General features: G+C 43.1%; 1 protein-coding gene and 1 long non-coding RNA gene across 2 annotated transcripts in view; both read left to right on the top strand.

The window, feature by feature from the left end:
* The window catches only part of LOC119436148 (homocysteine-responsive endoplasmic reticulum-resident ubiquitin-like domain member 2 protein), a 61,818-nt gene extending 59,719 nt beyond the window's left edge, over positions 1 to 2,099 (top strand). The window contains exon 10 of the mRNA XM_037702911.2: positions 1,564 to 2,099. Within this exon, the coding sequence (XP_037558839.1) occupies positions 1,564 to 1,743 (180 nt within the window). The 3' untranslated portion in view covers positions 1,744 to 2,099. The remainder of the gene's footprint in view (positions 1 to 1,563) is intronic.
* A 4,353-nt stretch (positions 2,100 to 6,452) lies between these two features.
* LOC125940048 (uncharacterized) lies at positions 6,453 to 10,789 on the top strand. The gene is made up of 2 exons (XR_007463272.1): positions 6,453 to 9,893; positions 9,986 to 10,789. It is a non-coding gene; the product is annotated as an uncharacterized LOC125940048 (long non-coding RNA).
* Positions 10,790 to 12,285: the final 1,496 nt, after the last annotated feature.

Raw genomic sequence — 12,285 nt, 5'->3', positions numbered from 1 at the left:
TCCATTTTTGGTGTTTCTCTCGAACACTTTTTATATATGAGAAAAAATGTTCCCTCCTTTACTTTTCTCCGGCAAATCATACTGCAGATGCACTGCAGCCGTTTTCATGGCAGTGTGGCTCTCTGGGTGTTTACACTGTATAAATTTGTCCGAAGCCTTGACAATCGTTTTCATAACCAGAAAATGAAGCAAAGCATAGACTCCTACGAATTACACTCTTCCATTAATAAAAAAGCTTATTTAATTGACTATCCTATTTTGATAGGTAGCCATACACAAAATTTAGTTGCGGTTGCATTTATCTGGGACCAAAATAATTTTGTGGTCCTATCTTAATTCATTGAAATAGATCGCATAATGACACTACTGGCCTCGGCTTTCAGTGCACTACAAGCGTACAAGCTTTTTGAGGGGCGGATTTACATAGGCTTGGTTTGGGTAGCGGGGTGGTCGAAATTTCGTCATTTCGGCAAGGAGTGTCTACAAGCAAATGTGACGCCACGGTAAGGTGTCACACTTTTCTTACTGAATGTGGCGGTCTAGACTTTTTCCTAAATGTAGCCGGCAATTTATGAGAAAGCGGAAGTTCTCGCGATAATACTGCGTAGATCTCGAAGTTCAAGATAGAAAACCTCAAGCGTTCCTCAGAATTGTTCGCTATCTTCAGCCTGTCATTCTTTCACTGCCGTGCCATCACCAGCAAGATTACGTCATAGTGTGCAGAGTGAAAAGTTTGCTCGCAATCCTGAATGGCGCTTCTATGGATATGAGGAACCTTAGTGTGCTAATCAACTTTTTAGCTCGAGCGAAAAAAAATTACTGTCCAAATTTCTGGGGGGGTGCAGCCGGGGGCCCCCTCTTGCCCCCCCATCCAGACGCCCATGCCGATACGCCTAATATAAGTGTACTGGCAGGCCTTCAGAGCTATTTCGGACGTACGACAAACGCTGCCACTAAAGCGGTCGTTATTGAGGTCATCATATGGATCAGGCGCATGCTTGCAGACTGATCATCTTAGAATTATACGGCAAATGCCAATTTCAGGATTTAAATACTAACAAGCCTTTGGGCCAATAGAAACGCACGGGCGCCGGCTGGGTGGGGCCTTCAGTCTGGATTGAAGTAACTTGAGTCGGATTAGCAGAAGTCTATGCATATGTTTTGCTTCTCACGACTGCTGATCCCCCCCCCCCCCCTTTTGCTGTGACTACCTCTCTAGAGACCTAAAAGGATAATAAATGATGATTAAATTTACATTTTAAATAACTTGTATTAATAACATAGTAATAATAAAACCTTTATATTTTAACACTTTTAAGTAAAGTTGCTGCTAAACATTTCCTTTTAATTAATGATAAGCTTAGTACACCATATAGAGAGAAAAGAGTGTTTGTACTTGCACAGTGTAATTGAAAAATATATATATACGATTGGGGGGGGGGGGGGGGGCTATTCCCAAAACAGATCGAAGCAAACACTTTAAGCAAGAAGTGATGTTTATTACTATTGTCTTTCACTGTGCATTTGTCCTTGCAAGACTGAGAACTGTGTGTCTCAATGCAGGGACAGGCTGGCCCAGAGCAACTTGAAGAAGCAATGGACCAAGATGGTAGTGGAATAGTAGCACCAAACCCACCACCACCAGAGCCTGAGGTGTCGCCCATCACAACAGCCTGGACGTTTGTGGCCACCTTCTTCACCTCGCTTATCCCGGAACAGCCACCACCGGTTAATGCCAACTGAAGTTCCTCCTCTATCAGCATTTTTTTTTTCTTCGATGTTCGATAGAGCCCCTTGGATGTTTTAGAGAGGGAAAAAAATGCATGGCACAAGGAGCTGTATGAATGAAGCATGTGGCCAAGACAGAGTCTTGTGCTTGCCATCTATGTCTTATGAAAGCTCACAACTTCCCTGAGGAATGTGCCATTAGTATCATTGGGAAAAAAATGCAAGCCGGTGGTGTGTACCACATATCAGGCGTACAGTAAGAGGCCATGTTTTAATATCCCTGTTAAGTCTTTTTTCCAAGAGCCACTCCTATACTTTCAGTGTTTCTGTCCTGCTAAGTCTAACCTGAGGATAATCCTCTTAACAGATTATTTGGAGGATTTTGGTATGTGTGTCTGTGTGTATGTGCAATATTCATACAGCAGGGCCCTATTTCTGAGTCTGAGCAAGTGTACAGTGTAATATAGTAGAATCTCGGTGATATGATCTCAGTTTCAAGGTGATACAAATTTGTAAATTTCCATGGCTAAATTGCATTTTGTGCAATGCTCAATATCTCGAGCGATACAAATGCTTCTCCACGCCATTTCAGATGAAAAAACCCATAAGCTGCAACTGCTTGCAGTAACATGGCGGGCGGTGGGGCCATGACAACAGAAAAATGATTTGTTGTTGCAATTAAGCAGGCGACCTCTTAAACATAGTCTGCCGCTCCCTTTGCTGTTGTAGAGAAGTGTTTCATATTACTTGATTGTGGCACTGCTAATTGATGCTTTCGCTGCACAGCGTGGCCATCAAGCATTCAAGCTTGATGAATGAGCTATAATGAATAAGCTATGAGTTATGAGCTAGAAAGTGGGCTCAGTATGTCTGTTCACTTGTGTGTTTGCTACAGTAACCTCCTGTGCCTCCATGCTGAGGCAATTTGCACACTGCTCTGAGCCTCGACAGGCGGTAGCCAAAGCAGTAGCGCACCCAGGATCTCTGCCCGGGGGTGTTGAATTTTTGTATTGCGGGGGGGGGGAGGAAGCATTTTGGGCATAAAATGCAATTTTCTTGCTTCAGCCAGAGGAATCCAACAGCAAATGAAAGGCATAATAATAATAATAATGACACCAAGGATGTTGACTATGTTTATTTCTTCAGTGTTTTACTCAAAGTAACTTAAGTGCAATTGAATAATTACAAGACAATGATAAGAGTGTTTTTTGTTACTCAGGAAAATTCGACATCAAGCCACCTCCTGAATTGTTAATGACAATGTGAACAGAGCACTGAAGGTAGACGTTGGACTGGTGGGGCTGGACGTGTGGGGGGGTTAACTCGGCCTCAGGGGGGGGGGGGGGGGTTACAACCCCCGAACACCCCCCCGGCGATGCGCCACTGAGCCAAATTAAGAAAACAGCTCCAGCTCAACGGGTGGGACGTTGCAAGGAGCAGTGTAGGTGCAGATGTTTGTACTATTTGAGAACAATAAGCAAAATATGGTGAAGTCAGAAAAGCTTCAAAGGAATCGGCAGTTGTGAACTAGAAAATGGGCTGCATGTATCCATCCAAATTACTTTTTAAAGATTGCAGAATTTTCTTGCAGCCTGGGGAGTTGATGGGTGATCACTTATTGGCAGGTGACTGTATACGCTCAAGTCTGCATATACTTCATAACTTTCTGACTGCTGCTGACAGTAATTGAGTTAAAGGAATCCTCGTTGCTGGAATACGGAATTTTTTATGTTCATCTGTGTTGTTACTCGGAAGAGTGAAGGAACATCATGCATAGGTAGTAATCGCCAAACTGAATTCTTGCAGCATGAACTAGACTGTTGATGATGCACGCTCAATTGGGCACGATACATCTCGGGCCATGCATCAGGCAAATGAAACATGCCCAACTGCAGTTGACTTCCGTTAATTCGACTTTGATGGAAACGACAGAATTGATCTCATTATCTGGCAAGTTAAATTGACTAGGTAGAAAAAATTCCCAAATGCACTGCTGCTTTATGTGGGAGTATCTACCCATTCTAGTGTGCTTCCGAATCTAATCTACACCCAGTGTTTACAAGTTCAAAGTAGGAGAATGTACAGTCAACGTCCAATTTTTCGTACTCCCTAGGGGGGGGCCGCGAAAACGTCCGAAAAAACGAATGCATGCCTTTTACTGCCTCCAAGGGCTCAAATCACCACAGGAACGTCCAAAATAGCTCTGAAGATCGCCAGTACACTTATTAGGCATATCGGTGCTCGTACTGTGATAGAAGACGGCGGGTGCACCTGTGACAGTTGCCCCTTCCCACTCTTGGTATGCTTCACCGCAATACTTCGTGTATGCTTAATTGCGAAACACTACTGTATTGAAGCAAAGCTGACATCCAGGAACCGGCTTTATACAACGCTCCATGCTTTCTAAGACATTACAAAGGCGGAGTTGGCGCCATTGCTAACAGCGGCGAATTTTTTTCAATGAAAAACACCGCACCGAACAGAAAGAAGCTTGGTAATGAACATCGAAGTAGCTAGGCCTAGCATTGCCGTGGTGGTGGGCTGCGGCTGCCAGCAGATCTGCATGCGAGAGCGCCGGTTCGAGGAGGCCAAATAATCAAAATGGCAGCGGCGGTGGCTTCTATTAATGCCGTTCGGACCTGTGGTCATGGCAAAGAGTTCGGAAAATCAGACGGCAAAGGTTTTTTGTGTCCGAAATTTCAGACTTTCGTATACAGTCGAGTCCCGCTACAATGAAATTCACGGGACACGCGAAAAATTTCGTTGGGGAGGAACTTCGTTATCGTGAAATTAGTATGTATATACGTACGCCAAACGGCAAAGCTGCGAACGAAACCGAAAATATCGTCTGGGAAATCTTCGCGATGGCGTGGGGGCAAAGGTTGATACGCACCAAAGGGGGTCAATAAAGTGTTAACTTCACGAGAGAATGCATTTCGCATCGCTGTTACAGCATTTTTCGTACATTGCCGCCGACGCCTAACTCAGCACACGTGCCCAGTCGATCGCAATGAAACGGTTTGAATTATGAGAATTTCATTGCATATTTATGACAAAGTCGGCAAACTTGGCGAGCTTGCGCTTACCAGAAGTTTTATTTCTAGAAGTCTGTCAGCCTGGATTTCTTACGCTTCACGACAAGCAAAGGCGTTACGCGAGTCTCACAGTCCGTTAAAAGAGCCATGGCAATGTCATTGTTGTGGGCTCTGATAACTTTTAAAATGAGATCAAAAGAATCCATTACTTTCAAAGCAGTCGCCGGAGTCAGTGTGTCTAGCAGGTTGTCATTTTCTCCAGACGACGAGACGTTAGCATCGTAACAGCGGCTGTGGCGCGGCCGCTGTATCTTGAAAGCAATCTGCGCTGTGCACAAAGTGTGCCCGCGCGGTCCTCATCTTCAAAGCGATCTGCAATGTGGGCAAAGTGCAACTAGTGCCGGTAGAGTCGTGTGCGCTGTGCTTTTGACGTTTAGTTCACGTTGAAGCGAGAGATGGCACGGAGGTCAATTCGCTCGTTGCTATTGCCGCGCCTCCTTTCACTCCAGCGTGTTGGCACCGTGTTTCCATGGTCATCAAGTGAGATGTGTTATGTTTACCTGTGCGCACGCGACACCATGTGTGGTAATTTAGTTAGTAAGCGAATGTACAAGTTCATACGGCCGACAAAACTACGATCCTTAGGTCATATAGCTGTCTACTAATCTGCTGTCGCAATCGATGATTCACCTTTCAGGCGAAACTGTGAAATTTTTTCCTTCCGCTTTCTGCCTCGGCGATCATATGTGCTTTCTCCTCGAGAGAGAGAAATTTATGCTTCTTCATTGGCGTAGCCAATTCGACTGGACACACACCACAGAAAATGGCAGCGGTGGTGGTGATCCCGTGCAGTTTCCCGCAGACACGTGATGACCCTGCGTGGCAGTGGCGTAAATCGGTACTTTGAACTTGATTTCGTTCGCGAAAACCTCGTTCAAGTGGACATATGATCGTCACAGCTTTGGAAGGGCCTTCTAATTTGACTGCTCGGCAGTTCCAATTTCAATTCGGTCCCAGTTTCGTTCTCGAAAAATTCGTTGTAGCGGAAATACCGAATAAAACGTCTTCGTTATGGAGATACTTTTTTGTACTACTTTCTATGGGCAGCTGACGTGGAATCAGAAAATCTTCGTTGTGGCGGAAATTTCGTTGTAGCGGCATTCATTGTAGGGGGATTGGTCATTGCGCCATCGACGAGGACGTGGAGCAGCACCAACAAATTCGTAAAAAACGTCTTCTTCGTGTCCACGCTTAACCTAAAAAGCCACGATACTTCAACCTAGTCCCCACTGGCACATACCCGCGGTAATGTAGTTGTTCCAATATATATATATATATATATATGGAGGTTCTAAACCACGCAGAGACACTCTTAGCACACCCTGGACAAGAATGCCTTAACAACGAGGACGAATGTTTTTGTGTTGTCAAAACAACACTTTGCTTAACTTTTGACAAAAGTTGTTAATTGCTAAGGCGTGGAGCCACTTCACATCAAATTATGCCATCATCCTTATGCTATTTTTAAAAATGATGATAATAAAAACAACTGAAATTTCATTGACGAATTGATGCAATTATATAATGTATGTCGATGACCTTGCTGGTACATGACTTAGAAAAACAAACAGCACTAAAAACGGGGCCAAACAAAAAGAAGACAGAGCACTATCGTGTGTCTTCTTGTTTACAGGACAGACTTGCTGCAGCCCAGGTAACAGCCGAGATAACCGTTGTTTTCCAGTCAGGTCTTCGAGTGAGTGGTTCGGCCACGGCTACGTACGCTAGAGGGCGGGCACTTTTTGCAAGTCGCCTATCACTCAATCGCGCTTTCGGCGTCGCAGGCATGTTATATTATTCTAGATTTAAAAATACAGGGACGAAGCGTTTTGCTAGAACAATTAAGTTTCACTCACGTTCGGTGACCTGCTGTCCGACTTGTTTCAAGAGATGTTTGGAAGTAACTTGTGGTCATGGTATTGTAGTCATTAAGCGACTCATTTGTTATTTGATCACACTTGGGGAAATGATGAGACAGACAGTCCGAAGCAGGGCTGCTTCCTGTTTAGTAGCCTTTGTGAAAATCACGTGTGAGCCTCAGCTGGGCGACTGGCCACGGCCATCTGGTGTTGAGTGATCGGGCAGCGATGAGATGCTCTATGTCCTTAATTATCCACCAACTTCGTGCTTGATTCGTTCTTGACGCCTTTTATGCGTCAAGAATTCATAAGGACACCCTCTCCCCCCCCTCGTATCCATCACCCCCACTCCCCTTCTTAAAATTCTTTTCGGTTAGTCACTGTCGCAATCTTCAACATTCATCGGGTTGTTGAACGGCGCGGTGGCCTCTAGCATTCCTATATTTCTGTTTCTGCATGGACTTCAAGGCCATTCAACTACCTGCCCTCCAACCTGTTTGTTGTGTATGCTTCTTAGCTTCCCTGGCCCAGCACACCCGTCCTTGACATAATTTGCCGTGTGCAAAACAGCGTTCTGTAGGTCCTTTTTTCTTGTCCCGTTTCTTGCCCTGTTTTCATTCTTAACAGCGTGTACAAACTAGCCTAACAGCAAGCTCTTCTCAAGTATATTAACATAGTCAGAGACAAGGGAAGGAAAACGAAAAAGGGGGGGGGGGGGGGGGAGTTGGAGGGTGCTTATTATGCGTTTCTTAGACAAGCAAGTCGCAAATTTTTCGAAATGCTTCCGCGCAGCGTGGTCGGCGATTCGGTCAAGTACCAGAAATTAGAAGCTCTTCAACGACATGAAGGCCTAATGGGGAGCAACAGTGCCCCCAAGTTTTATGCACGCGCTCGTATCATTTCTATCCGTGTGTGGAATTTTTAGAAGTGATCCCCCCTGAGCAGTTATGGTTAACACGATCCGGAATGAGGCGCGCCATGGGGCCTCAATGTTCTGTGCATGGGAGAGAAGATCGCCCCCAGAGAAGAAGCCCCCCACCTCCCCCCTTCGGACCGCCACTATAGCCCTCGCCTTGTTTTACATTCAAGCTTTCTCTTTTATTAATGTCGCTCCTTAGGAGCCCACCTCCTGATACTTGATGTTCCTTGGGGGAGGGGTTCGACCCCCCAAACCCCCCCTCTGGCCACATCAATGGTGGCAGTGACTCTGGTGCTGACAAGTAGGCTGTTGCCAACTCTGCAAACACGGTTTCAGGTTCAAATGTAATTGTAATGTGAATTTTCAGACCCTTGGAAAAAATAGTACACATTTGAATTGGGTAAATATGGTTATCATTCATTGTGAGCTGCCGTCTTGCACTTGAAATTCTGTGAAAGCAGTCCAAAAAGCAGCATTTTCGGCGAAAGATAACATGTCTTTGATGATGCTGGATCCGTTGTCCCCTAGAGCCACCAAGGCAGACGCTGCAGCCATTTGGGGCTCGATTTGGATCACTATGTGGTCAGGTGCATGGGGGCTGACCAGTCAGATTCGAATGATCTGATAAGGGCCAATTTCAGGATATAAAAATAGCAAAAGTCCTCACCCATAGAATTGTATGGGTGCCAGCCAGGACCTTCAGTCAGAATCGAATTAACCAAAAAATTGAATTAGCTGGAGTCGAACTAATGGAAGTCTGCTGTATGTCAAAATGCCAATGAGGCATTGAACAAACAGTGCTAGATTGAGCAAAAGTTGGAGCTTTCCATGCTGATGACATGAGGGAAAAACATTTTTTTGCTGTGAGGCCCTGCAAGATTCATATTATCGAGATTCTACTGCACGTAGCTGTAGATATTGGAAGTTGAAAATTGTAATATACTTTGAAGGTCGCATGTTTTTATTTGTACTCTTAAGGATGTATAATCGCAACAAATAGGACATTTGAAAAGAGTCAAAACGACCACCATGGGCCAGCGCTTGTCTCTTTTCATGTATGTTATATTCTTGAGATTATGTTCTGCAGTTCATGAGCTGGAAGTTCACCCTTACGGGAAGTGCTAGTTATATAGCATATATTTTTCTTTTGAGCCTGTACAAAACATATGTAGCTTGTGCGCCACGTGTTGGACAACCACTTTTAGTACAATGTCAGTTCGATAGAGGGCACATTCTCTTTTAAAGCATGTCACTATGCTGCTGGCTTAGCAGGCATTACATTGATCATCTCCAAGAGATGACCTTGTCAACAAAGGCTTTACACCTCTGCTAAGCTGCTGACAAATGTACAGCTTCTTTAGGGCATTGTAATATACAGAATTGTATATAAGGAATGACTGAGGACAAAAGTGGAAGGTGTGATCGAAGGAGTTGCACAAAGATGCCATTTACAGTCCACATTTCATACTAAACAGATGAAGGTTTTTTTTTTTTTTTTTTTTTTTTTTGCTATCTGCTACTGACATCCCATGTCCTGCAAGTTGAAGGTTTACACTGTTGCCTTTTAAAAGGGTGTGATAGTTCAGAAAATGTCAGCGCACATTGTTTACTTGTATGCACCCAGGTTTGTCCAAAGCTTATATTGTAAGACATGCAGCTCCACCTGAGATGCTAGTTTTTTAAGGCAGCTGGAAGCACAGGTGCACATTTCTTTCCACAAAACAAAGCTAGTGCCATCATTTGTTATTTGTCACCATGCTGGAGCAAGGACCTTTACTGGGACAAGTGGGGCATTGAGAAATTTTCACACCAACAAGGCAGTTAATTTTAGTCGAGCAACAATGTTTAGTTCCCATTGAAGGGAGGATTTGCTATAGCCAGTAGGTGTTCAAAGCCCATGTGATAACTGTATAGCATTTGTTCTTCGAGGATGCTTAGACGAAAAGTTATCCAAGTGTGTAAAAACTAATAACTTGTCTTTGAAGTCTTTTGGTGTACTTCTTTTTTTTTTCCACATTGGTGTTGGAATATTGTCTAGTCTGGAGAGGCATTAAATTTACGTACAAACCTGAAGGAAAGGTGTGGCATTGGGGTGCAGAACTGTTAGTGTTCCTGTATATGACCCTATAGTGAGCGAAGTTGTGTGTCTTCATTCCATGTACCATTTGCCGAGCACCATAATATTATTTCTAGAACTTAATAAGCGCTATGCTGCGCTGAATTCAGTCCTGCTGACAGCACCAGCTCTATTGGTTTGCTGTTTGTCATTTAAGCTGCTCCTGCAAAGTATTTGTTCAGTGTTTGCCTATGCTAAGCTGAATTCAGTGCTGCTGACAACACAAGCTCTTTTGGTTTGCTGTTCGTCATTTGAGCTGCTCCTGCAGAGTAAGTTTTTGTATTCATCCGTAAAATGATTACCACTCCTATGCTTATATCAAACCAGAACTTTTCAAGCACTCCATCTCTATTGGGCACATTCCTATGCTTCTCTGGGGTGTACACCCCATTTCTGTTGAAATTTAGCCCAGAAATAACCATTTGGAACATTTGTGCAATATATTTTTAGGGATGGCATTTGTGTGGCTTGTTCAGAACTAGCCAGAATGCACACTCAACAGAAAGGCCTAAGCAAGCAGAAAAAGATACTACCTCATCAGTGGCATGCAGCTGTCTAGCACATTTTGTATATCCCATGTTGCTGAAATGCAGTTTTTAAGGTGGCAAAGTATATGTGTATGATAAATGAGCGCTAGCTGTGTGTTATTAAAATAGTAGTCACAAATAAATTGCAAATTCTTGTGGCAGTCCTCAAGTGTGGCTCCTACAAAAACGGTCCTTGCTTTCCCACACAACAATGGATAGCACAATGGCGGACTTTCATTCAACTGTGCTCTTAACGGGGAGCATAAACAGGAACCTAAAAAATTCATTTCTGCTGCACCTGTCCAACATAAGGACATCATCCTTTCCTCTCCATGGAACGTGCACACTCCAAAGCTTACTACTCCTATATACTTTTGGCTATTTTACCTAGTTTTGTGCAGTTAGTGCATTGGCTGGCACAAGTGCTTCTGCTGTGTAGGATTTGCTGCACATTACCCAAAGAATGTGATTTTTTTTCTGTATATAATGCTAGTCCCTTGTTTGCTTTTCTTTTTTACTGTGTAATAAAAATGTTTGCACAGTGACTGCTTTTACCGTGCGAATTATTTGACTTGATAGATTCCCTCTGAAATTTCAAGATCTTACATTTGATTTTTGGAGTTGTGTTAAGCATTTAGTAGGCTCATCAAGTTTGTTGGCAGAAATGTGCTTGTGCAGATTTTTGTCTCGACTTAATTTGCATATTAAATATCAAACTTGCAAAATGATGTGCAGCCTTGTACTGCCTATGGTATATGGCAATAAAATTTGTTTTATTTAAACTATGTGGTATTTAATGGAAAAGAAAAATGGGGTATTGCTATTGCATCTCACTTTAGATACAAGGGCACATCACAAAATTTGCAGAGCAGCAGAAATACTGCGAGGCATACGGTGGGACACATAATTCAGAGCAGCAGTGATACATAATTGGTTGCTCATAATCTGAGATGTGTAAACAAAACCAGAACAACCATCATTTTTGTGCGCTTTACTGTCATGTTAAGCTCAACTGGCACCTACCCCTGCAAATTCGGTAAACCAAAACTGCTTGGCAAGAAAAAAGCGTGAAAATGGAAAAGGTCTGGAGGGGTCTTAAAGATTCACATTGTTTTCTGGAATTATGTACGATATTTGTTTAGTGACACACAGAAAAAGCAAAGGCTGGAATTTAAACCAATGTACTCCAAGGGGTATGGAAGATGCACTTAAGGGCGGTGGTAGCAACCCAATTTGGAATATTTTACAAGTCTAGTTGCTTTCCTAAATGAACTAGAGGGTCTAATTAAAAAATATTAGTATTGCAGGTAATTAAATGAAGGCATGCAGACTAGAGATCTTTTGCTTGATCAGTCAGCTTGATTTAACATTACTAATGAACGTCTAAAAAGAAAAAGAAGCTAATAATTAAATGGCCTCTAAGATTAACAATTAAATTGTGGGGTTTGCAGATAGGTTTTTCCATGACAATGCAGATGTAGCCCTGTATGAATGACCCGGCAACAAAGCCCCAAAAGATTGCTGCATGAAATTTAGCTACCATCTACCATTACCAACTGATGTGCCTTGGATGCTGCTGATGGACGTTCAGGATGCTGGTTGTATGTTTAATAAATTAATAAAAGTTTCTGAAGGTACACATGCCATAAAGAGTTGAGGTCAATTCTCAGAAAGCAGAAGCTGGTTTAATGTGCACATTTCAGCATGCTCCTCTGTTTCATGATCAATGCAGTATCGCACCATGATGCACGCTACATTTACAATACAAGAACCAAATAGCATATGAGTCATCACATAGTGCAATGAACCATGGTTGATACTAGGCAGTGATATTTTATTATGACAACTGCAAGTTTACATGTTCATGTTGTTGAACATTAGGAAAGTGTTAGCAACAAGCAGAAACAGCCATAGAAGTAAAGCTAGGAATGAATTTGTAACTTGAAATAGTCACTGCAACAATTTCTGAACACGGTAAGAAAACATTCATGATCTGTAGACAATACTGCAAAGAACATACAAGGTAAATATTCTGCAGGTG

Source organism: Dermacentor silvarum, chromosome 1 (assembly GCF_013339745.2).
Source record: "Dermacentor silvarum isolate Dsil-2018 chromosome 1, BIME_Dsil_1.4, whole genome shotgun sequence".
Classification (NCBI taxonomy): Eukaryota; Metazoa; Arthropoda; class Arachnida; order Ixodida; family Ixodidae; genus Dermacentor; species Dermacentor silvarum.
This window is presented reverse-complemented; position numbering and strand designations above follow the sequence as displayed.